Source organism: Mauremys mutica, chromosome 8, assembly GCF_020497125.1.
Source record: "Mauremys mutica isolate MM-2020 ecotype Southern chromosome 8, ASM2049712v1, whole genome shotgun sequence".
Lineage (NCBI taxonomy): Eukaryota > Metazoa > Chordata > Testudines > Geoemydidae > Mauremys > Mauremys mutica.
In genome coordinates this window covers 112,189,894-112,216,773 of record NC_059079.1, presented here as the reverse complement: position 1 = coordinate 112,216,773, position 26,880 = coordinate 112,189,894, and the positions used below count along the sequence as shown (strand labels likewise).

At 49.7% G+C, this 26,880-nt stretch overlaps 1 protein-coding gene across 1 annotated transcript; it reads right to left on the bottom strand.

Annotated features, from left to right (window-relative positions):
• LOC123376673 (ATP-dependent DNA helicase PIF1-like) lies at positions 1-26,880 on the bottom strand. Its single transcript, XM_045028877.1, has 12 exons — positions 25,979-26,880; positions 15,248-15,377; positions 10,693-10,818; positions 10,405-10,558; positions 8,433-8,547; positions 8,251-8,357; positions 7,307-7,446; positions 5,375-5,481; positions 4,303-4,390; positions 3,235-3,380; positions 1,166-1,354; positions 1-813 (listed from the first exon to the last, which is right to left on the bottom strand). The coding sequence occupies exons 1-12, from the start codon at positions 26,564-26,566 to the stop codon at positions 757-759; spliced, it is 1,947 nt and encodes a 648-aa protein (XP_044884812.1). The 5' UTR covers positions 26,567-26,880; the 3' UTR covers positions 1-756.

Sequence of the window (26,880 nt, the reverse complement as noted above, 5' to 3'; positions counted from 1 at the left end):
GCCTGCCTTTGTAGAAAATGGTGGATCCTTGGGGTCCAGTAAACTAAGGAAATACTCCTAGGAAACTGAAGCTGGGTAATACCCAGAGCCTGTGAAATCATGACATACCCTTAATCCCCTCTACCCCGACTTCTAGTACTTGCTATGACAGATTGCAGTAGGTACCATCCTTTTATTGTCAAAGAACCAGCAAAATTAAGAGGACAGTTTATAACTCCACATAATTTCACCCAGCAGTAAGACTAGTGAACCCTCTCTACATCAACCGGTGACACAGATAGTATACAATGGCTCTAAAGCCAAGGTGCACCTTACTTGACCTGCAGAGTGACATCCTGATTGTTAACACTTCTTCAGCTGGAGATAGCATACTTGTAGCACCAGCATTTCAATTGCTCTTCAGTACCCTTTCTGTGTGATGACAGCCACAGCTAGTAGGCTCCAGTTCAGGGGAATAAGGGGGAGAGCCACATCTCATTTCTCCTCCAGGTTGCCACGGACAAGTCCCACATTTCCTGATGTATGCATACTTGTGTAGAGGGGCCAGGTGTGAGGCTATCCTCAACCCTAAACCAACAGGACGTAAGCAGAGGTAGAATTTCCCCCCCAAAAGTTAACTGCCTGAACATCTAGTGTTTTCACAGTGGGCAGGTGTGCCCTTTGAGCCAATGAAGCAAAATTTCACCAGTGGTATAAGATGTGCACAACAGCTGGGCTGCTGAAACCAGAACAGTCTGCTTGTGCCTCATGGTATCCTCAGCTAGATTTCCAATTCTCCTTCTCCTCTGCTTCAGTGCATCTGTGTAGAGAAGCCTAGGGGAAAAACAAAGATTTCCAGTGAATCATTTCTCATTTAGTCCTTCTATGGAAAGGGGAAGGATTGGGCCTAGGGAACTCTCACCTCCATTCTGTGCAGTGGATCAGTTAGTGGGCTGTAATCTGAATATGACTCATCATAGACTAAACATGCTTCTTTCATCCATAGTGCTAAACATCCTTCTTCTATCACATGCTTCCCCCGTCTATTCTTTCCTGCCTTTCCCCAATCCTGTCCCTCCCATCACTACCTGCTGCTCCTCTGCTTTTTGGAGGGACTGTTCAGATTCTGAGTTTCAGTGCCTGTCCCTCCTTGTGACAGGCTGAGATCCTCAGTTGCTGAATTTACCTGAAATAGAAGTTCTTTCTGTAAGTGACTGTAGAACTGTAGCACGTACGGATTGGCTCTCACAATGTTGGGATCAAAATCCAAAACCCGGAGGCCCTCAAGGTTACGGGCTCGGGAAAGGGCTACATAAGCCTGACCACTTTCAAAGACACGAGACAGGGAGATCTCCACACAGTCTAATGACATGCCCTAGTGCATGAAAGACACAGGTAAAAGCAAGTGAGCTCGCAACACAAAAGCCATCCCACACATCACCCCCATCCCCAATATCGTGAAGAACTGTCGTATGAGTGTCAGGAAAACGCTGCTCCTATTAATATCTAGCCCTTCCCAATGCAAAGGGAACTTCTCTATGAACTTAGCAAGAAGTAGATCAATGGGGTTGAAAAAGGATTTCCTGGGGACATTTAGGTGAAATGGAGCAGGATTGTCCTTAGTCCCTCTTCTAACTTCCTCTTAGACTTCTACAGAGAATTCTGGTCTCCCATGGCTAAGAAAGATTAATTCAAACTGGAACAGGTGCAGAGAAGGGTTACTAGGATGATCAGAGGAATAGAGAACCTACCTTATGAGATGAGATTTAAAGAGCTTGGCATGTTTAGCCTAACAAAATGAAGGCTATGGGGAGAACATTATCCCTCTGATGTACTTAGAGAGAGCAAACAGAGAGGGGGAGAAGTTAAGGGTTAATGCTGATACAAGAATGGTGTGACCCTACACACTGACTATTGGAATAATCTTTGAACACAATAGGCTTTGTGAGGTATCATTTGAAAACTAAATTTGCTAGTCAATAATATCATGGTGAAATGTATGCAGCAATATTGTTTGTGAAGTTATGAATTATCCCTATATGATGTTAGCACATGTTCAAAACCAGACAACAGTACCTAGACAAAAGTTGTTAAACAAGTTATCCTAAATAAAGGAAACTGAGGTTATACACCTTGAACTGTATATGTGGGGTCCCTATCTGTATTCCACTGAGGATTTTATGCATGCGCCTGGAGCTGGAGCTTTTGAAAGTAGTACTGTTTGGTGGTCCATGCACACACCCTGCACTGCCTCATGGTTTTGTTCAAGGCACTAAAGTGTGTGGCGGGCTGCCGGCATCTCCAGTTCCTTCTCCACTGCAGACCTATCTGATCTGCAGCAGAGGGGAAGTAGGGTGGGCAGTGTAACACAGATAGGGACCACACATCTAAAAGACTTTCCAGTTACAGGTAAGTAACCTTGTTTTCTTCTTAGAGTGATAGCAAGAGTTTCTTGAATTTTAGCATAGAGGACCAGGAACAACAGTCACAGGGACTTAGCAGTGCCTGGTGGTTGGAGATCCTCAACTGAAGGCCCCCCCGTCGAGTATATTTTTCTCCAACAGGTCCATTTTCCTGGCTTCCTTTGCCTTAGGCGGAGGGTCCTTGCTGCCCTTATCTTTCCTGCTCATTAGCAGCAGGTGCCTATCTACCACACTATGAGGGCACCACTCCAGGGGGCACCAGAGCTGACCCGACGGATACCACTAGGGAAAAAGCTTTCAGCAATTTGCTTATGTTTTAGACTTTTAGATGTAGGTTTTCACTTTTATTTGCTTGTAACCATTTTTAAACTCATATTTGAATTCACTTAATCTTCTTCTTTTGTTAATAAACTTTATTTTTAACCTAAACCAATCCAGTGCTCTGTTTAAACTGAGCCATTTGATAACTCCAGTTAAAGTAACAAACTGTTGAATACATGCCTACAGAGTGAAAAAGAAAGATGGTTTAACTCCAAGACACTGAGTAATGTTTTCAGGCCTGTTGGCTGCTGTTCCAGAACCGTGAATGGTAGTACCCTTTGAGCCAACATACCTTAACCAAGGCAAAGGGAGGAAGAGGAGGCAGTTTCCTTCCTCCCTGTCATCAGCAGTGCAAGCATCCTTAGGCAACCCTACCCCCAAAACCTCCACTTCCCCCAACCCACACAGGTGCCCTGGGGCTCCCCTCTCCCGCTGCCAGTGGCACAAGCACCCTAAGAACATAAAGGTAAAGGAGAATACTTTTCGTGGCAGTCTCTATAAAAGCACTAACCTGGCTCTTGTGGATGGATATGGCCCATGCCAATTTTAGCGGCAACTGTTGACGACTCAGATAAATTCCAGATGGACCTTTGAAGACCCATCGCTCCAGCCTGATTACCTCTGTGACCCCACAAAGAAACCTCACTCTGGGCAATCCTGGGAGAGAGAAGAGCAGGTCAGAATAAGGAATGTCCCTCTGATACCAGCATTCCCAGGAAGCAGGAGCCTAAAATTGCCCTTTTCCCATCCCTTCCCATTTCAGACCAACTCTTCCATGGGCCTTGGGGCTCTATTTATAAAAGCATAACTCAGTTTTGCTGCTCCTCTAGCACAGTGGTTCTTGCTGGAGGGTGTGGGGGGAAATAGTTCAATGGTTTGAGCATTAGCCTGTTAAGGATTGAACTCACAACCCTGGGTTTGAGGGGGCCATTTAGAGATCGGAGACAAAAATCTATCTGGGGATTGGTCCTGATTTGAGCAGGCGGTTGGACTAGATGACCTCCTGAGGTCCCTTCCAACCCTGATATTCTATGATACTATGACCCTGTAAAGCATTCAGAGAAGACCCCCTTAAGTAGGAGAATGAACAGAACTATTTACCAGGCCAGAAACAGAGCAGAGAAAACATGAAATAGTGGGTGGAGGGTTGGAACACTGCATTGCTGAAAAGCTACATTTGTTCTTGCTATTGGAAAGATGTACTGTTGCAAGGAGAGAGCATGAGTGCGCATGGTCAGAAACCAGGTGAGAACAAGCATGCAGAGCCAGAGAATGATGAAATACAGAGCAAACCTTTAAGCAGCTATACCTGGGAGCTTGGCCTGATCCTTGGTTCTCACAGGTAGAGAGAACTTGATGTTGCAGAAATGATTACTCTCCCACCCAGGAATTGCAGTAGGACTAGCAGCCGCCACTGGCAAACAGTCATAAGCACATCATATAGGGTTGCCAACCCTCCAGAATTGTCATGGAGTCTCCAGAAATTAAAGATTAATCTTTAATTACAGGTTATGTCATGGGATGAAGTCTCCCAGAATATATCCAACCCAATCTGGCAACCTTAACATTATATACTCACCCTTCCCTTCAGTTTCAAATTCAACCACAACCCCTCTTGCCCCATTCACCAGACCCCGGGACACATCCAGGTTCTTAGTAAGAATCACCTAAAATGCAAAGGAAAGATGGATAGATTTGTTTGGTGCCCCTGCCTCACAGCCCTATTCATTCACCTGTCTTGCTCCAGTTCTGCTCCTACATCACAGGCTTCAGAATAATTGGCTGATACTGTTAATGCTTCTGTAGGACCTAGCAACAGTAGATGGAATCACCTCACAGTGAAGCCATCCCAGAGCTCCTCCCTCCCCAGGGCTCTCAGGTGTTGAGCCGCACAGGGCACAGATCTCATCACCCCTTTACTCTGTGTGAAATTGCTCTGGGAAGATTGTGAATTAGTTCTGTCTACAACCGAAGTCACATATTAGTGACACTTGGATCTCTGAGAAGATTTCTCCCCACACTCCAGCAGCTTACAGGGACTTTAAAGAGACTGAAAGTGGCCAGGGAACAATTCTCCAATCCAGACAGTGATGGGCCATTGTAAGCAGGCCTATGGTGCCCCTCACCCCCAAACCCTGGTGTACAGGTGATGGGAGGCCAGAGCCTTAGCACATGGTGCTGCAGGGATTCCAAGCTGTGCCACAGTCCATAAGAAGCGTAGCTCTAATTTATGCTGGGAGCTGAGCAGCCTAGAATCCAGGCAGCACAAAAGTGGCTTTAAGCTTACTTTTCCTCCAGTCCCCACCCCATCTGTACTTAGTGTGATTCTGTGCTGTGCATCCAAAGTCTTTTTCATTGGACACAGAGGAAGCAGTCACCTTGGTCAATCAGTCTTCAAGCAGAGATTGAGACTTTGAATTTAAACCAAGTGGCTTTGATCCACCTGGATCAGACTGCAGAAAAGGTGAAGGACATCTTATAAATTAATGTAATAGACTGTTTGTTTAGAACAGCCTGGGGTCTGAGGGGTGCTTCCATTTCACACCCAGTCCACATCCCTGTGCTGTTATCCTTAACTCTTTCCCCAAATACTGACTCTAATCCTTCTGTTCTGTTGGCCATTACTCCCCATAGAATATGCATATGCTCACCTGGGCTCCTGGTTTCAACTGAATACAGTGACTTACTGGACACTGAGCATCAATTGCTTTGACTAGCATGGGATCGCTATCCACAGCCTCATAGGAGTGCATTTCTCCTGGTGAGGGAGGAAGCAATACAAACATGGGCTTACTATCAGAATGATCACACAACAAAGTCCCTAAATATGGGGAAGACTTGGCACTACTCCACACAACAGGTTTCTCCAGACTGAGCCAGAAGGATTCTTAGTTTCCATTCTGAACTCAGTCCCAGAAATCCTGCTCTCCACATAACTCTTGTATACCCTAGAATACCCTAGAAAGGATCTCTTCCAGTAGCTTCCAAGAACAGAAACCCCCTGGTGGCTCTCTTACCACCTGCTCCAATTTACACCTTCCAGAGATTGTGGATCTGAAGGTATGTCTATACTGGAATAGAAGTCCAGGCTTAGTGGGACTCAAGTCAGTTGACCCATGTTAGGGAACCCTGGGATGGAGCATCTACATTGTATTTTAACCCTTTGTTAAGATTTTTCTAACCCATGCTTGAATCTGGCATGCACACTGCAGACCCAAGTCAATGTAACCACATCCCAGAGTCCCTCGTGCTCTATTCCCCCACCCACAAAATAGCATGTCCGCTCTAGCCCCAGGACCGTGGTGTACTGTGAGAAAACTTTACTGCCTGCCTTGCATGTTACAGGAAGGTTGAACAGCCCACCAACCTAGCCTGCTGAGCAGTCATTTTTGGTCTGCTACTGGAGCCACAACATGGAGAAGGCACCTTTTGATTAACTTCTCTTGCTTGCATTTTCACTTCTGTGTCAGGAAAGTGACAGAACAGTCATGAGGCTCTGGTGGATGTTTCGGCACTGTTTTCTGTCCCACAAAAAGGTCTATTTTTAATAGTGTAGATTGCAGATTACTGGGATAGAGAGGACTAAGGAAGTTATCCCATGGAACTATGGGATACTTCTGGCTGATTCCTGGGACCCAAGTCAAGTGGGGCTTAACTAGAGCTTGCACCCTCCAGCCAAGCAGCATTCTGGGATGCTGGGTCCGAGCCCTCGGTTAGTGCAATTACAGTGTAGATGCAAGTGGGGGTGGGAGGACTTGATCCTGGGGTCAAGCATAGATTTATGTTGCAGCACAGATGTGCCGAGAGGCCAGGCACTGAGCAGTCAGACTCCAATTGCAGCTTTAAGAGTGTGGCCACCTCTTCTTGCTCTGCTTCCCTCTCACAAACAAAGCAACCATGAAAGGAAATTTAGCACAGAGAGGCTTTGGAGTCGGCAGTTTCTGCTCCAAGATGAAGCAGTTTCTATAACAGACCTGCATGTCCTGGGAGTCTCCAGCTTGTAGACCCCCATTCCAGCACCCACCTCCCTGATAAGTCTCTGGCTTCAGGACAGTTGCTAGAATAATGGCAGACCCTCTTCCCTTTTATGCCTTTGCCAATGGATGAATGCAAGACCACCCAGAGACAGCTAGGGGAGACTCTCTGGGCAAGAAACACTTAACTAGCAGTGAAACAGAAGCAGCAGACTGTGCACTAGCACCTCCTTAGAAGAGCCAGGCCTGCATGAGGTATTGGATGGGAGAGGAGACTAGGAATGGGGGAAATTAATGAATTGAGGGGCTGGACTGGGTCTACAGCTGATTGGAGTGAAATATGAAGGTGTGTAATAGGACATTTGTTAGGCATAGTTTATGCAGATTTTACATAGCATAGATTACCACCTGTATGAATTATGTTTTGTTTTTTTTAAACTCTAGGCAGGTCTGACCCTACAATAACCCCTCATATCCACAATGCCAGCAGGAAGAGCTTGCAACAAGAGCAGCTTGAGCTCCACAATGCCAGTTCTCCGTTACTAATTATCTACAGTGTCCCCTCCTCCTGCTGAAATTAACAGCTCTTTTCTCCCCCAGGGTGTTTACCTGGTAACTGTTGCAACCGTCTCTCATTTGTTAGTTCCACATCATCCTTGTGGGTGCAGAGACGAGTTGCAAGGATCCCATCTCTCTCAACCCTGTTGGTAGCTGTTTGCAGCAGCTGCCTGGTGACTTCATCTGTGCACCTGGTGGAGATTGGGGGGAAAATAAGTACCATAATAGTATAACAAAAGAATAAAAAAAGTTTAAAGTCTCCAACAGGAAATGTCAGGGGAGAAATGCCAAGAATAGTGATATCTATTGTACATCTTGGGCAAACACCACAGGGTAGGAAGTGAGAGTTATTTCAACTTGTTCATACAAGCCCTGCTCTCCACACACCCAGTGGCCTTATCTATCCTACTAAGGTTCTTAAGGTCTCCCACCACTGCTCTAATGGAGTTTCTCTGGGACTAGTCATAGTGGGAGCACAAATGTAAACAGGCCATTACATTTAAGCCACTGTATTGTTCCAGACCTGTGCTGACTACTAGATCTACTCTGTTGCCCCTATCAAAGTTGCTGCACTGATGTAACAATAAGAGATTGTTAACTAACAATGTTATCAGTGTCATTGAAAGCATCCATATGGGATTTCATGAGATATCACCAACACTTGTTACCCCTTGGATGATTTATTCACAAGGTGGATGCATGTGATAAGCACATTCTTGTCCCCTCCGCCCCATCTCCTCCCCATTTCCTAATGCCCATGGTTGCCACCTGCTAGAGCAGCTCATCACCCACACAACCTTATACAGAGACAGGGAAGGACAATTCCAGGTGTAGGGTTAGGTTCCAAGGAATTGAACATCAGGTTTAATTTGTTAATTTTATACCAGCATTGCCATATTGTTCATATGTCTCAAGACCATTAGATCCATCAACAATCAGCACAGCAAGTAAAATGAACACCTTCGAGCAGAGTGTGACTATGAGTGATACCTTACCTGCCCAGGCGGATTGTACGCAGGAGTGAGATGAAGCTCTTTTCAGTCTGTCTCCGCACTTCTGTCAGCTCCATGTTCACATGGATGCATTTCCTCCAGCTCTCTGCCTGTGAATAAGTTGTTAATTCATTAGGAGACAGCCACAAACAAAGTCTGAAGTAGTGGATAGGGATGGTTCACACCTGGAAGCAGAACTTGGTTTCCTCATTGCCTTTGCTGACTGGTGGCAGTTGTAAGAAGTCCCCACAGATGATCAGCTGTATTCCTCCAAATGGGTCATCCCGTTTCCTGATGGCTCTGTAAGGGGAATGATAATTTAATATTTTCATTAATGACCTTGGCATGAAAAGTAGGAGTAGTCTCATTACATTTGCTGATGACAAAAAGTTGCAAGTTCTCATCAATACAGAGGATTTGTCAAGAACAAGCCATACCAAACCAGCCTAATGTACTTTTGACAGGTTTACTGGCCTAGTGTATGTGGGGAAGTTGCATACATGATATCTTGATTTTAGTAAGGCTTTTGGCACATCTCCACATGACATTGTCATAAGCTAACTAGGGAAATGTGGTCTAGATAAAATTACTATAAGGCAGGTGCAAAACTGATTGAAAGTCCTTACTGTAAGAGTAGTTATCAATAGTTCACCGTCAAACTGGGTGGATCTATCTGGGGGACTCCCACAGGAGTCTTTCCAGGATCCAATACTGCTCAATATTTTCATTAATGACTTAGGTGCTGGAATGGAGAGTATGCTTACATACAGGGGTGAAAGTAATATTAAACATTTACTGGAACGGGGGCCAGGCTCTGGATGGAAGAGGCAAGGCTAGAGGGTCAGCCTCCCCAAGCCAGCCCATCCGCACTACCTGGCCTGTGCCACCTGGGGCTTCAGCAGCAATTGAAAAGGGCCCAGGGCTGCTGCTGCAGCAGCTGGACCCTGGGCCTCTTTCAATCACTGGCCCTGGGACAGCTGCCCCTTTTGCCCCCCCACCGCCCCCTGCTGACTGGGAAAGGGGCACTGATGCTGAAGTGCTGCTGTGGCAGCACTTTAACATCAGCTGCATATGAGCCAGCAACAGCTTCTTATCGGTATGCTGTACCGGCCCACTTTCACCCCTGCTTACATATAATATACAATTTGTGAATGACATCAAGCTGAAAGAGGTTGCTAACGCTTTGGCGGACAGGATTAGAATTCAAAATGACATTGAAAAATTGGAGGATTGGTCTGAAATCAACACAGAAGACAATAAAGAAGTGCAAAATACTACAATGAGGAAGAAAAAAAAATCAAATACACATCTACAAAATGTAGAATAACTGGCTAGATGGTTGTACTGCTGAGAAGGACGTGGAGGTTATAGTGGATCACAAATTGAATAGAAGTCAACAATGTGATGCAATTGTGAAAAAGGATAATTTAATTCTGGGGTGTATTAAGAGGAGTGTTGTATGTAAGACATGAAAGGTAATTGTCCTGCTCTACTTGTGACTGTTAAGGCTTCAGTTGGAGGCCTCAGTACAGTTTTGGGAGTCACATGTTAAGATGGAGAAAAATTGGAGAGAGCCCAGAAAAGAGCAACAAAAATAATAAAAGGTTTAGAAAATCTGATCTATGAGGAAAGTTTAAAAAATCTGGGCAAATTTAGTTTTGAGAAATAAAGACTGAGGCGGGACCTGATAACAGACTTCAAATGTGACAAAGAGCTGCCATACAGAGGATTGCATTCAATTGTTCTCCATGTCCACTGAAGGTAGGACAAGGAGTAATCAGTTTAATCTGCAGCAAAGAGATTTAGATTAGATATTAAGAAAATCTTTAACTAGAACGATAGTTAAGTACTGAATTAGGCTTTCAAGGAAGGTTGTGGAATTTCCTTCATTTTAAGAACAGGTTGGACAAACACCTGTCAGGGATGGTCTCTGCCTATGTGGTCCTGTCTCAGGGCAGGGTGGTTGGACTATATGACCTCTTGAGGTCCCTTTCTATGATTCTATAATCCAGAGCCTCCCAGCTACTCTAGCCATTAGCAATCTTACCTCTCCCATCTGTTACTGTATTGAGAAGGCAATCTATGATCCAGGGAACTTTATCGGAGTTATAAGGACTCTCTGCTGCTGCTCTCTGCATGCTGCTGCATGACTCTCACCTGGCTACTGCCTCCAGCTTATCAAAAAACTTGCCCTCCACCATTGAAATCTCATCAATAATTAAATGTTGGCAGCTCAACCAATGCTGACGTACTCCAGTTCTTTGAGCCAACTCAATACACTGATCTAGCGGAGCTTTCCCAGAACCAATACCTAATGAAAGAAGAGAACAGATTAAGTATCATCTTTACCAGGATGCCAAGAGTTCCCACGTCCTTTCCACTCTCATCTTCCCCAGAGCATAGCAAGCCAGGGAAGGTTCTCAAGCAGAAAGTTATCTTCCTTACCTGCAAAGGCATGGAGCGTGGTGCCACCAACATGACAAGCTGCCACTCCTGTGCTGGCTGTAGCATAGGTGCTCTTTGGGGGGAGCGAACCCACAATCTTTTTCAGCAGATATGACTTCCCAGTCCCTTTTAGAAGAGTATAAAAGTTCTTTCAGAAAGAGGCTTTCCCCTGACACCGGTAGAGAGAGATCCCCAAAACACATGCAGTTTGAATTCCAGTCCCAAATTCCTCCTAATACCACCCTCCATTCTGCTCATTCAAAACCTCACATGTCCGAAAACACTAGGAACAAAAGAAAATAACAGCCCGACTACATAGCACTCAAGTAGTTGAAAAACCAACCTTGTCAGGAAAGGGTTGGCTCTGTTTGACCATTTAGATAAGATGGAGTTTAAGGGTTATTGGCCCCTCCCATTTAGGGTGCAATAAACTCCCCACACTGGAACCCAGTCATGGAGGAGAAACCATGGTAGCTATAAGAGTATCTTAGTTAGTGTCATCATTTATATTGGCAAAAACCTCTCCCCAATACGGATGATTTAAAAGATTTCACTTTTTGCTAAAGTTGAATTGTTCTTTCCCTCATTCCACTTTTTAATGTGCGTCTTTGATTAAAGTTTCTCCCTTATACCAAAAGGGAACTCTGAAGCATCACTAGGCACAGCTACACTTGGACAAAAGGCTTGACCCATTGCACATCTGCACTAAGCATTACAGAGCTCATAGGTTGCAACAGTGCCAATTCCCAGTGTTAAAAAAATGATTAATCAAGCCCCCAAAATCATGAGATTACTTTAAAACAAAAAAAGCACATCACTAGATTTTAAAAAATAAGTGAGTTCTCTTAATTGCCTTCTGGTTTAAGAACCTTTAGGCTTCTCATTTGATGCTTTGCTCAGCAACTATGAGAACCAGAAACTTCACTTAAAATTAAATGAGATTCTCACATAATCACGTGACTTCAGGGGCTGGGTATTTAAACCAAACAAAAAAACAGACTTGTGGCTTTTTTTGTTTTGTTTTTTTTAATCACAAGAATTGGCAACACTGGTGCAAGTAAGATTGTGATGCCTTGTTTTGACAAGCTATAAGACAACAACCCAAAAATCTCTGCTCCCTTACAAGACCATATGGCTTTAATAAAATTAAAAAAAAAATGGGTGGGTGGGGGAGATGTGAGGTATGAGACAGGGCATATTTAAAGACAGGGCCTTAAGCATGAACCTCATCATGCTAAAGAAGTGCTTAGCTACGTCCTCCCCCCAGGCCTCCCTATTACTATAGACAGGGGCACATCAGCACGCATTAATGAAGACTCAGGTTTCTGTACTACTTTTTGTAGTAATTTTCCTCTGTTGATATTCACTCCCTCTTGTCAACTGTTGGGAATGGGCCACATCCACCCTGACTGAATTGACATCATTAGCACTGACCCCCACTTGGTAAGGCAACTCATCTTTTCATGTGCTGTATATTTATAGCTGCCTACTGTATTTTTCACTCTGTGCATCTGATGAAGCGGGTTATAGCCCACAAAAGCTTATACCCAAATAAAATTTGTTACTCTAAGGTGCCACAAGGACTCCTCGTTGTTTTAGTCTTACCATGGAGTCACAAACAGTCCTCATGGGCGTTCCAGTCTATCTTACCACCCAGGCAAGATGGACTTAGTGATAGATGGTTACTTTACAAACAAACACACCACAATATTCAGGTTCAGGGCCGGTGCAACCATTTAGGAAACCTAGACGGTCGCCTAGGCTGCTAGGATTTGGGGGGGCGGCATTTTCTTCAGCAGCGACCACGGTGGCCAGATCTTTGGCCGCCCCAGTCGCTGCCGGCATTTAGGAGGAGGGAACTAGGGTAGGGGAGCGTGGGGAGGGCCGCCTGCAGCAAGTAAGGAGGGGGGGGAAGGCGGCATGCAGGGGAACTCCCCGCCCCAGCTCACCCCTGCCCCGCCTCCTCCCCGAGCACACCGTGGCTGCTTCACTTCTCCCGCCTCCCAGGCTTGCGGCGCCTAAACTGCTGGGCGCCGCAAGCCTGGGAGGCGGGAGAAGTGAAGCAGCCATGGCGTGCTCGGGGATGGGGCAGGGGTGAGCTGGGGCGGGGGGGTGCCTCAGGGCGGAGGGTGGGGAGCGGCACCTCAGGGCAGGGGCCCGGGGATGGTGCAAGGTGGAAGTTTCGCCTAGGGCGCGAAACATCCTTGCACCAGCCCTGTTCAGGTTACCCCCAGTCGCAAAGGACCAGTCACTTATGCCAGGTCAATTTGTACCTTAGATCTCACACCAAAGACAACGCTTGTATCCAATCGTATAGTAAACTATCCAAGCCTTAAAGATTTAGTAATTAAGAAATGAGAGAATTATTGCAAGGTTAAAGCAGGAAAACATACACACAAATGAGTTGCAGTCTATGGTTTCAAAAGGTGACAGTTGTAATAGTCTGTCAGCTCTGACTGTCTTTTAGGGCTAACGTGGGTTAAAACTGGGCATCTCTGCTTCTGTTTCATAGTTCTGGTCCTGTGAGAGTCCAAACAGTAAGACAGATGAAAAATTTTGATTACTTTTATTTCATTCTTCCACAATTCAAACAGATGAGACAAGCCCTTTTGCACATAGCCTCTTCATGGGAGTAGGGGCAATTAAGTATTGTGATGTTCCACAATGGCCCACTTAGTTTTGATAGGCCTTCTTGATGGGCAGGAGATGATCCCTCCTGACTGGATTCACAATTTAAGCAAACTATTTTTTTTATAGTTCCAAAGCAAAAAATTTCTCACTTATAGAATGTGATATTATGAAAACACTTGCAAATTGCTTCATGCTTTAAACAGTAAACACATTGTTATAAATCCAATACCCATCTTAACCAGACTCGGGTGAAACAGACTGGTTTCTAACAATCAATTTGTCAGTGCTCAGCTTGGGGGTGTGACACTGGCAGACCAGGTGCCAGCTCTTGCCAACACAAAACTGGTGTAGGAAGGGGTGTCACCAATGCTCCTGAATGTGGCTCAGAGTCCCCCTATTCTGGATAAGGCATCCGCCACTACATTTTCTTTCCCCTTGATAGTGACTATTTTTCCATGTCAACTTCCTGTAGAGCTAGGGTCCAATGTAATAATCTAGAAATTGGTTCCCTTAGCTCAGTGTAACCATATTATAGGGGAATGATCTGTCAAAACCTTATTATACAAATAAGGTTGAAGTTGCTTAACAGACCAAAGAATGGCATCACATTCCTGCTTGGTAACAGCATAGTTCTGTTCAACGGGGGTCAGTTTGTTACTCAATAAGGCAATGGGGGCCTCCTGTTTCCCACTCCAGCCTGCATCAGCACCACACCTAACCCAGTGTTAGAAGCATCAGTGCACAGCACAAATAGGGTTGCCAACTGTCTAATCACACAAAGCCAAACACTCTTGCCCCTCCCCCTTCTGTGAGGCCCCACTCCCGCTTACTCCATCAGTCACTCAGTCTCCTCTACCCTCACTCATTCTCACCAGGCTGGGGCAGGGGGTTGGGGTGCAGGTGCAGGCTCCAGCCAGGCAGCGCTTACCTCAGGCAGCTCCTGGGAAGCATGTCCGGCTCCTAGACTCAGGGGCGGACAGGCGGCTCTGCGCACTGCCTCTGCCTACAGGGACATCCCCTGCAGCTCCCATTGGCTACAGTTCCCAGGCAGTGGGCAGCACACAGACCCCCTGGTCACCCCAGCACCTAGGAGCTAGAGGGACTTGCCAGCAGTTTCTGGGAGCCACACGAAGTCAGGGCAGGTAAGGAGCCTGCCTTAGCCCCATGGCGCTGCTGACCAGACTTTTAGGGGCCTAAAATCTCCCAGATTGACCTCAGTAGCCACTGGGAGATCATGGCCCAATCCGAGGATTGGCAACCCAAAGCACAAAAGGGTTTGCTGAAACCGGGTCTGACTAAAACAGGTTATTTAGACAAAGCCTCTTTTATGTCCTGGATGCTTTTCTAACAGACTTCTGATCATACCACCTGATCTGGTTTCCCCTTTTTTGTAAGGTCTGTTTTGTGGGAGGCCACTATGTTGCTAAACCCCTTTACAAACCTCCAGTAATAACTGACCAGATCGATAAAGGATTGGAGCTGCTTCCTGGTTTGTGAGTTAGGCAGACTTCAAATGGCTTCTACTTTTAAAGGGCCAGAGCAAACAAATCCACTGCGCATACTGTGTTGGATTAGACTTTTTTTCCCAGAAAGGAGTTCTCATTAGTGCTATCACCAGTGTAGCACCACTGTTGATAGCACTAATAGAGATGGGGAAAAGAGGGCATTTTAATCACCGAGTAGATTTAAACTGACATTAATAAAGTGACAGAAGCTGCTAGTGCTTTCACTATATTACAGCTGCACAGGCTCAGATGAACCAGTGGGAGCACGGGTGTGAAACTTTTGCTAAAACTTCAGTGTCAGATAGGCCCAAAGTTTTCTTGGAGCTCACAATACCAGACTAAAGCTTTTCAGCCCTAATTTGAGTGCAGTTAGGACATGTGGGGTAACCTTGCTTCACTTCAGCTATGCAGTTTCTCACCAGCACTGCCTGTAAAGAAGACGTTCTTTCCACTCAGCACTGCACTCAGCACAATGGACTGTTCCTGAGAGAGTCTCATCCGTGAATGCATTAGCAGAGATAGCTTCTTTGAGCATTTCATGTCAGCTGCCTGAAAGGAAGAAGTCACTTGTACAGTAACCAAAATTTTTTTTTTTTTTTTTTTAACAGCAGCACATACTCTGCAGGCCTCATGGACCTTTAAACTTTTGGAGGAAATGTTCTCCCATATACCTTTTCCCCATGGGGATTACAGTGGGAAAAAGACGGTTACTCACCTGTAGTAACTGGTGTTCTTCGAGATGTGTTGCTCCTATCCATTCCATTGTAGGTGTGCGCGCCGCGCGTGCACGGTTCTTCGGAACATTTTTACCCTAGCAACTCCGGCGGGCCGGCTGGCGCCCCCTGGAGTGGCGCCGCCATGGCGGCTGATATATACCCTAGCCGGCCCGTCCGCTCCTCAGTTCCTTCTTGCCGGCTATTCCGACAGTGGGGAAGGAGGGCGGGTCTGGAATGGATAGGAGCAACACATCTCGAAGAACACCAGTTACTACAGGTGAGTAACCGTCTTTTCTTCTTCGAGTGATTGCTCCTATGCATTCCATTGTAGGTGATTCCCAAGCCTTACCTAGGCGGTGGGGTCGGAATGAGACGTGGCAGAGTGTAATACCGCAGAGCCGAAGGCTGCGTCGTCTCAAGACTGCTGCACCAACGCGTAGTGGGAGGCGAAGGTGTGGACAGAAGACCAGGTGGCCGCTCTACAGATGTCGTGGATGGGAACATGGGCCAGGAAGGCGGCCGACGAGGCGTGCGCCCTGGTCGAGAGTGCAGTGAGTCGGCACGGGGGGACGCGAGCAAGCTCGTAGCACGTTCGTATGCAGGCCGTCACCCAGGAGGAAATCCGCTGTGAAGATACCGGCTCGCCTTTCATGCGGTCTGCGATCGCTACAAACAGCTGGGTCGAACGCCGGAAGGGCTTCGTCCCGTCAATGTAGAAAGCGAGGGCCCTGCGGACGTCCAGGGTGTGGAGCTGCTGCTCACGAGGTGAGGCGTGCGGCTTCGGAAAGAAGACCGGGAGGAAGATCTCCTGGTTGAGGTGGAAGGCCGACACCACCTTGGGGAGGAAGGCCGGGTGTGGTCGAAGCTGCACTTTGTCCCGTGGAAGACAGTATACGGGGGACCGGCCGTCAGGGCGCAGAGTTCCGAGACTCGCCTGGCGGATGTGATCGCCACGAGAAAGGCCGTCTTCCAGGAGAGGTGGAGCAGAGAGCACGTGGCTAAGGGCTCGAAGGGCGGGCCCATCATCTGGGCGAGAACCAGGTTCAGATCCCAAGTCGGAGCAGGAGGACGCACCTGAGGGTAGAGACGGTCTAACCCTTTAAGGAAGCGGGCTACCATTGGGTTGGAGAAGACGGAGCGGCCTCCTATAGCGGGTCGAAAGGCCGACAGAGCTGCCAGGTGCACCCTGAGGGACGAGATCGCGAGACCGTGACCTTTCAGGTACCAGAGGTAATCAAGGACGGTCTGGATGGGTGCCGAGAAGGGGTTAAGACTTTGCTGGTCACACCATAGCGCAAAGCGTTTCCACTTTGCGAGGTAAGTAGAGCGCGTGGAAGGCTTTCTGCTTTCCAGCAAAACTTGCTGCACCGCCACCGAACATCCTCTCTCTGCGTCGGTCAACCACTCAGGAACCAAGCTGTAAGATGCAGCGACTGCAGGTTCGGGTGACAAAGCCTGCCGAGGTCCTGAGTGATGAGGTCCGGCCATAGCGGGAGGGGAATGGGCTCCCGAACCGACAGCTCGAGCAGCATGGTGTACCAACGTTGTCTTGGCCATGCCGGAGCGACGAGTATTACGCGAGCCCTGTCCCTCCGGAGCTTGAGCAGTACTCGGTGGACGAGCGGGAACGGAGGGAACGCGTAAAGGAGGGACTCTGTCCACGGCCGGAGAAACGCATCCGAGAGGGAGCCTGGAGCTTGACCTTGGAAGGAGCAGAACCTGTGGCACTTCCTGTTGGCCCGGGAGGCGAAGAGGTCTATCTGGGGAAACCCCCACCTCTGGAAGATCGCGTAAGCCACATCTGGGCGAAGGGACCACTCGTGGGAGGCGAAGGACCTGCTCAGACGGTCGGCCAGCGTGTTCTGTACTCCTGGCAGAAAAAACGCTTCAAGGCGAATCGAGTGGGTCACGCAAAGGTCCCAGAGGAGCATCGCCTCCTTGCAAAGCGGGGAGGATCGAGCTCCGCCCTGCTTGTTGACATAGAACATGGCTGTGGTGTTGTCTGTGTACACCGCTACACAACGGTCCTGAAGGTGAGTCAGAAAGGCGAGACACGCCAGACGGATCGCTCTCAACTCCCGGACGTTGATATGGAGGGAGAGCTCCTGGGCTGACCAGAGGTCCTGGGTGTGCAGGTCTCCCATGTGAGCCCCCCATCCAAGCGCCGACGCGTCCGTGGTCAGGGTGATCGACGGGCGAGGAGGGCGGAACGGAACCCCTGCGCAGACTGTCTCCGGATCCAGCCACCAAGTGAGCGACTGGAGAGCGGGACTGGGCACCACCACCACCATATCTAGTGGGTCGCGCTGAGGGCGGTACACTGATGCCAGCCACATTTGGAACTGGCGAAGTCGCAGCCTTGCGTGCGCGGTCACAAACGTACACGCTGCCATGTGACCTAGGAGACGTAGGCAGCACCGCACTGTTGTCGTTGGAAAGGCCTGCAGTGACCGTATCAGGGAGGCCGTCTCGTGCCGAGCCCGAGGGAGGCAGGCTCTGGCTAGAGTGGAGTCGAGGACGGCTCCTATGAATTCCACTCTTTGAGTCGGAACTAAGTGGGACTTGTCGGCGTTGACAAGGAGGCCGAGAGACCGAAACAGCTGCAGTATCTCGGACACCTGAGCTGCTACCAGGTCTTGGGTACGACCACGAATCAGCCAGTCGTCGAGATATGGGTACACATGAATTCAACGACGATGGAGGGCTGCGGCCACGACCGCCATGCATTTGGTGAATACCCTCGGTGCGGTGGAGAGGCCGAAGGGTAAAACCGCAAACTGTAAGTGGGTCTCGTTGACCATAAATCGCAGGTAGCGTCTGGGGGGAGGGGGGGGTAAATCGCCACATGAAAGTAAGCATCCTTCATGTCGAGGGCGGCAAACCAGTCTCCCGGATCCAAGGAAGGGATAATGGTCCCCAAGGTTACCATCCGAAACTTGAGTTTGCAGAGGTATTTGTTTAGCTCCCTGAGGTCTAAGATGGGACGAAGACCTCCTTTCGCCTTGGGGATGAGAAAATACCTGGAGTAGAATCCCCTGCCCCGCCTGCAGGGGGGCACCTCCTCGATGGCACCCACGCTCAAGAGAGTCTGGACCTCTTGTAAGAGGAGTTGCTCGTGAGAGGGGTCCCTGAAGAGGGACGGGGAAGGTGGGTGGGAGGGAGGGGGCGAAATGAACTGTAGGCGGTAGCCGTGCTGAATGGTGTTGAGCACCCAGCTGTCTGATGTTACAGAACACCACGCCTGAAGGAAGCGGGAAAGACGACTTGAAAACAAAGGGGATGGATCCTGGGGTGAGAGTGGTGCGCCGTCCTCGGGCGTCCCATCAAAAGGTCGGCTTGGGGCCTTGAGGGGCCTTGGACGAGCCTTGGGACTGGTTACGACGCCCACCCGATGGTCTGCGGCGGAATGGGGCCCTGCGGTTATTAAATGGCCGAGACCTGGCTTGCGGCCCGGGCCGATAGGGTTGTGGCCGGAAGGGACGCCTCTGAGTGGCCAGTGTATGCATCCCCAAAGTGCGTATTGCCACTCGTCCGTCCTTCAGGGTCTGAATCCGTGTGTCAGTTTTCTCGGAAAACAGGCCCTGCATTTCAAAGGGGAGGTCCTGGAGGGTATATTGTACCTCCGGTGGCAAAGTGGATGACTGCAGCCATGCAATGCGTCGCATGGTTACACCGGACGCCACTGTCCTGGCCCCCGAGTCCGCTGAGTCGACCGCTGCTTTAATCAGGGTCCTGGAGACCAGCTTGCCCTCTTCTAGGAGGGCCGAGAATTCTCGACGGGAGTCTTGTGGGGTGAGCTCCGCGAATTTCCCCAGGCATCCCAGGATGTTAAACGTATACCGGGATAGCAAGGCCATTTGATTTGCGATGCGGAGTTGTAGGCCGCCCGCCGAGTAGATCTTGCGTCCCAGTAAGTCCATGCGTTTGGACTCCTTAGACTTGGGCGCAGCTGCCGGCTGTCCATTACGCTCCCGGTTGTTCACGGACTGTACTACTAAGGAGTCCAGTGTAGGGTGCACGTAAAGGTATTCGTACCCTTTAGGTGGTACGGAATATTTCCTCTCCACGCCGCGTGCCGTGGGAGGGACGGAGGATGGCGACTGCCAAATGGCGGCATTGTTCCGCTGGATTGTGCGGATGAACGGCAGCGCCACTCTCACGGGGGCGTCTGCTCCCACAACATGCGTGATGGGGTCATCCACCTCCTGGACGTCTTCAACGGGTAGGTTGATGGCTTTCGCTACCCTCCGCAGAAGGTCCTGGTGCGCCTTCAGGTCAATAGGCGGGGGTTCCGATGGTGATGCCCCTGCCACAGCCTCGTCGGGAGAGGAAGACGAGGATTGACCTGGAAGCACCTCTTCAGGTGCCTGCTCAGCCTCTGGGCGATCAGGTGCCAGTGTCTCATGCCCCAACAACGTGCCGTGAGTGGCGGTCCGTGGCGTTGGAGACGGGGGTGGCCTGCTGACAGTGGCCACCGGCACCGAGCGTACCGAGCCAGGCTGTCTCGGAGGAAGGGGAGGTCCCTGCTCATGTTGGGCCCAGGGCACCCAAAATCCCCACTGCTGGGGTCCATGGTCCTGCGGCAGAGACCCCGCTCTGAAGTCTACCGCGCTGCCCTCAGGAGAAGCCACTGAGGGTTCCCTCGAAGGCCAGGGAGGAGCCGTTGCGGTTCCCGGGCGGACGTCCGGTGCCGGAGTAAACTGCCGCTCCGGTGCCGTCGGACGGTGCCGGTCGTCATGCGGTCTGATGGGCGAACGGGATCTGCGCGAAGCGCGGTGCCGGGAGCTCGACCGGCGGTGCCAGGAGTCAGACCTGGATCGGGAGCGACGTCGCCGTGAGCGGCTGCGAGATTCTCGATATCGCCCGCGATGCCTGGAGCCGGACCTGGCGCGGTGCCGGCGACTTGGTGACCGGGACCTAGAGCGCCGCCGGGAGTGCGACCGGTACCGCAATTGCGAGCGGTACCGGGACTGCGACCGGTGACACGAAGGGGAGCGGCGTCTCGACGTTGACCGTCGTGCGGCTCGGCCCCGGTGCATTGGCGACCGCCGTCTAGAGGGAGAACGGGAGCGAGAGCGAATCATGGAGCTCCGATCACCTCGGCCGCCAGGAGAAGGAGGGCGCATCAACAGTGGCTTTCCGATGGATTTCACTGTCCGCACCGGCGGTGCCGGAAGCTGACGGCCCGTATCAGCAGTGAGGTCGATTAGCTCCCTCGCCGTCGTGAACACCTCCGGCGTGGACGGGAGCCTCAGCTCCTCCTCGGTCGGCACCGGGGAGCTGGGCGGTGCCGGACTCGACGGCCCTTGAGGCGCCGGAGTCGACGGCCCGGTGCACTTCTTGTGCACTGCCTCAGCCTGTACCGTTTTGGTCGGTGGCGGCTGGACTAACGGCTTCTGCTGCTGTTTCGCAGTGGCCGTCTTCGGCACCTTTTGCTTCTTCCTCGGGGAGAGCGAGCGGTGCCAGGTCTTCGGAGCAGGGTGCCGAGACATGTCGGTACCGGAGCGGCTCGGTGCTGCCGGTGCACTGCTCACGGAGGCCGGTGCCGAAGGAGCTGGTGCCGGAGATTGGAGAGCCGACTCCATAAGGAGCTGTTTCAAACGAGAGTCCCGCTCCTTCCTCGTACGAGGCTTAAAAGCCACACAAATGGGGCACTTATCTGTCCTGTGCGACTCTCCGAGGTAGCGGAGGCAGGAGTCGTGCGGATCACTCACTGGCATCGGCCGCTGGCAAGCCACGCAGGGCTTGAATCCCGGTGCTCCGGGCATAAGCCCGCACCGGGGCGGAAGAAGAGGGCTAACCCCTCTAATTCCCTAACTATTACACTATACAACTAACTAAACAACTATAACAAGAACTGTAACGAAATACCAACAACTATATACACTAAACTATGGAGAAACGCTAGGGCTGTGGAGGTAAGGGAGCACTCCACTGTTCCTACTAGCCGTCACGGGCGGAAAGAAGGAACTGAGGAGCGGACGGGCCGGCTGGGGTATATATCAGCCGCCATGGCGGCGCCACTCCAGGGGGCGCCAACCGGCCCGCCGGAGTTGCTAGGGTAAAAATGTTCCGAAGAACCGTGCACGCGCGGCGCGCACACCTACAATGGAATGCATAGGAGCAATCACTCAAAGAAGAATAACTGGTGCTGTTCTACCCAAAATTTCAACTGCTAAAATGAGCGCCAGTGAAATAATTGCATTGCAATTTATTTGCACTGTTGGTGTAGCTATGTTGGTTCAAGCATATTAGAGAGACAAGGTGTGGGTATGTTTACACCATGGGATTATTCGATTTAACAGACACCGGTATTTGGAAACAGCTTGTATAAAGTCGAGTGCATGCGGCCACACTAAGCACATTGATTCGGCAGTGTGCGTCCATGTACCGAGGCTAGCATCAATTTCCAGAGCGTTGCACTGTGGGTAGCTATCCCATAGTTCCCCACAGTCTCCCCCGCCCATTGGAATTCTGAGTGGAGATCACAATGCATGATGGGGCAAAAACAGTGTGGTGGGTGATTCTGGGTAAATTTCATCAGTCAATCCTCCCTCCGTGAAAGCAAAGGCAGACAATAATTTCACGCCCTTTTCCCTGGATTGCCCTGGCAGACGCCATAGCACGGCAACCCTGGAGCCCGTTCAGCCTTTTTTCCACTGTTACCGTATGTCTACTGGATGCTGCTGACAGACGCAGTACTGCAGTGCTACACAGCAGCATCCCCTTGCCTTTGCAAGTTAGCAGAGACGGTTCCCAGTCATATTCTACCGTCTGCTGCTGTCATGGGTGCTCCTGGCTGGCCTCAGTGAGGTCGGCCAGGGGCACATGGACAAAAATGGGAATGACTCCCCAGGTCATTCCCTTTAAGTCTTGTCTAAAGGGTAAGTCCTGCCTAGAATATCAGGCAAGTCAGCTTCTATTCAGCTTGGAAAATAATAGACTAAGGGGGGATATGATAGAGGTATATAAAATCATGAGTGATGTCGAGAAAGTGGATAAGGAAAAGTTATTTACTTATTCCCATAATACAAGAACTAGGGGTCACCAAATGAAATTAATAGGCAGCAGGTTTAAAACAAATAAAAGGAAGTTCTTCTTCACGCAGCGCACAGTCAACTTGTGGAACTCCTTACCTGAGGAGGTTGTGACGGCTAGGACTATAACAATGTTTAAAAGGGGACTGGATAAATTCATGGTGGCTAAGTCCATAAATGGCTATTAGTCGGGATGGGTAAGAATGGTGTCCCTAGCCTCTGTTTGTCAGAGGATGGAGATGGATGGCAGGAGAGAGATCACTTGATCATTGCCTGTTAGGCTCACTCCCTCTGGGGCACCTGGCATTGGCCACTGTCGGTAGACAGATACTGGGCTAGATGGACCTTTGGTCTGACCCGGTATGGCCATTCTTATGTTCTTAAGTCTACTAAAGAACCAGAGAGGCAAACAGCTGCTCCAGGTCAGAGCCCCAGACATCCCACAGAAATGATGAGCTGCATGCCATTCTAGGGGGTGCCCCTGCAACAACCCCACCCATTGCTTCCCTCCTCCCCCACCCCTCCTGGGCTACCGTGGCTGTTATTCATGCATTCTTTATTACACAAATGGAGGGATAAGAAACATTGACTTTATTGCATCTGCAAGCAGAGATAAAGGGGGGGGAGGCAGCCTCCAGCTGCTATGATATTCCAGGCAGGACTGAATCTCCAGGATGTAGCCCTAAGGATTAATCTGTTGGTCTGTATAAAATGTCTTTTTGATAAAAGTGTGTAGGCTGCATAGATTAATAGAATTTGCAATAAGCTGTAATGCAAGATACCTAGAAGCTTCTAGGCCAGACATCCTGGCCTATTTCCTTTGTGACGCTGAAAGCAACCTTTAAGACCCTTACTCAGAAAAGTAATAATAGGAGACAAACCTAAGCAAATTGTCTAGGGACTTTTTGAATGTCTGCTAACCTTTCACCTAGATAGGGTGAAAAGTGGGGTTTTTCTGACCACAAAACTAACACGTACACCATAAGATACGTGCATAGCTGTCATTAATACGTACACAAAAGGTCAGCCTATGAAAAGAGGTACCCTCACCTTTCCATGGGGGAAAGACAAATTTGGGCATAGGAGGAAGGATTTCTCCCTATAAAAAGGGTGACAATCCTCCATTAGATAGGCAATACATCTTTCTATTCTTGTCGTCTCAACCTACTTCGAAGCCTCTTTCTCCTACGAAAGCTGTCAATACTAAGCCGTAGTATTAAGTCTTTTCACAGCTGTAAGTATGAACTAAGTCTTATTTCTGTTTTACTTTAAAACATCTAGTTTAAAAAAGGGGTTAACTCATAACCAGTTTCTTTATAACTAAACTTCCTCTATCAAAGGTGTGAAAATTCACTCTAGTACTACTGTTGCAGAGTGCATTAAGAACTGTGATATTTTGTAACTTTGTAATCTCAAACTGCTTTTAACATTTTACATTTACTTCTTGTTTCGTTGATTTTAAATAAAAGGTCTTGTTTGACTAATTCTGTCTCAGTGTAGTTTTCTGTCACATACCCCAATCTCCTTGTATAAATTCTGTGAAGCCTGATTCAAGACGAACTTTATCTTCTGATCACACATATTGGCGAGCCGTACCCATATTATTAATATCTATTAAATTATTATTAATATTATTAATTAATTAGAAAATTAATTATTAAATAAAACTAAATTAAGTGGATAAATTCCACTGTCCCTACTAACCCTCCCCAAATCAGGCTACAAGGAGACAAAGCTTAAAGAAGGGAATGACCGGGAGTCATTCCCATTTTTGCCGAGGCGCCCCCAGCCGACCTCGCCGAAGCCAGCCAGGAGCACTCATGGTACAATATGACTGGTATCCGTCGTCATCATCCCGTCTGCCATCAGAAAGGGAAGGGAATGCTGCTGTGTAGTGCTGCAGCACCGCGTCTGCCAGCAGCATCCAGTAGACATACGGTGACATTGAAAAGAGGCGAGAAATGATTTTTTCCCTTTTCTTTCACCGGGGGGGGGGGGGGGCTGATGACATATACCCTGAACCACCCACGACAATGTTTTTGACCCTTCAGGCATTGGAAGCTCAGCCAAAAATGCAAATGGTTTTCGGAGAGTGAAGGAACTGTGGGATAGCTAGAGTCCTCAGTCCCCCCTCCCTCCGTGAGCATCCATTTGATTCTTTGGCTTTCTGTTACGCTTGTCTCAGCTCCTTAAGTTTCACGCAGCACTGAGAGTCCCTTTGTGGCCTCTGTCTATCATAGCCTTGGAGATTTTTTCAAATGCTTTGCCATTTTGTCTTTTGGAACGGAGTTCTGATAGAACAGATTCATCTCCCCATACGGAGATCAGCTTCAGTATTTCCCGTACGGTCCATGCTGGAGCTCTTTTTTGATTCTGGGACTGCATGGTCACCTGTGCTGATGGGCGATCCATGCTGGGCAAACAGGAAATGAAATTCAAAAGTTCGCGGGGCTTTTCCTGTCTACCTGGCCAGTGCATCCGAGTTCAGATTGCTGTCCAGAGCAGTCACAATGGTGCACTGTGAGATAGCGCCCGGAGGCCAATACCATCACATTGCGGCCACGCTAACCCTAATCCGAAATGGCAATACCGATTTCAGCGCTACTCCCTTCGTTGGGGAGGAGTACAGATATCAGTATAAAGAGCCCTTTATATCGATATAAAGGGCTTCATTGTGTAGACGGGTGCAGGGTTAATGCGATTTATCGCTGCTAAATTCGATATAAACTTGTAGTGTAGACCAGGCCTGAATGAGGTAATACCTTTTATTGGACCAACTTCTGGTGGTGAGAGAGACCAGAAGAGCAGCTCTGTGTAACTCAAAAGCTTGTCTTTCACCAGCTGAAAGTTGGTCCAATAAGAGATATTATCTTTTGCAAAGTATTGTCATTGTTAGTGTTCAAAGTCAGTGTTATTTACATGAAATGGAACAATTGACTTCTATCAGATACTGTCTAGATTAGGAAAATATTTAGCAATTTCATTGGTTAACACTTTACATACATTTTTAACCATCCCTTTGGATAGCCCTTTCCATTGAATACACTCAGCTAACGTTTTTTAAACACCACTGTCTTTTTCTATTCTACTTCGTTCCTTGTGCTTAAAAGCACGTTAATTAACACGTATTAGTCAATGTATTTGCTAGACACGCCCTATTTTTCTAGTCTAGATAATGGCCTCCGATCTACTGATGCAGGCTGTATGCAGAGTGAGCAGCACCCAGCACTCCAGGCTTTCTTTCTTTGCACACAGTATTTAAGATGTGGGCATACCACTGAGCCACAAAGGATCTCCCTCCTCCGCTGCCCAAGCCATGAGAGCACTCAGCACTTCCCCCTCCCGCAAGTCTCCTACCTAAGCCATATCCCAAAGCGGTCCTCCACCCCCTACCTACCTGGGGATCTCTTACATCGCTTGCTTCAGCCGATTCCGTCCTGGCTCTTTTCCGCGACTTGCTCCACAGACCGCTGTTCCCTCGGTCTCTCGGGGCCTGCCCTTTCACAGGCGTCGCCTCGCCGCTCGCGTGGGCCCGCTGATCGCAGACCTGCTGCACGTCCCGGGCCTGAACTGGGCTGATGGTGTCGAAGGTCCGCGGAAGACTGCACAGCAGCCGCGCCCGCTCCGTGACGGTCTTCGCTCCCTTTCCCGCCGCCTCGTGCTTGATGCGCAGCAGCCGGAGGAAGCGCCTGAGGCTGTCGGGGGGGCAGTTAGCGATCAGCAGCTGCACTCGCGCGGGGCCCAGCTGCAGGCTGCTTTTCCCGTCGCGCACGAAGCGCGTGAAGAGCCGCACCTCCCCGCGCAGCGCGAAGCTCTGCGGCGCCCGGCCGTCGCTCACTTGCAGCACCAGCTCCCGGAACTCGTTCCGGCCCAGGGCTAGGGAGGCGTCGCGGATCACCCGGCGCTTCGGCGCCTGGCCGCTCGGGCACAGGCGCTCGACAGTGACACTGCAGCGGATCCGAGCGTCCAGCTCCGCGCCCTGCATCGTCTCCCAGCGCTCAGCCCGGCCGGAGCCCGGCGTCCGCCCTGCCCAGGTGCCGCCCCGCCACCCCTAGCAGCCCGCGTCCAGCCGCCTCAGCTCCCCCGCTTGGCCGAGGCGCAGCCACAGACGAGGCCCCGGGTCAGTCTCCTTCCGAGCCAGGGGCAGCAATGCTGGCGCGGCGCGGCGGGGCGGGGCTGCCAAGCGCTGGCGGAGGATCGGGACCCGGCACAGCGGGGCGGGGAGTCCCGGCTCTGGCCGGCGAATCTCGCTCTACGCTGGGGACTCAAGCGGCCTCTATACGCCGCAGACGGAGATTA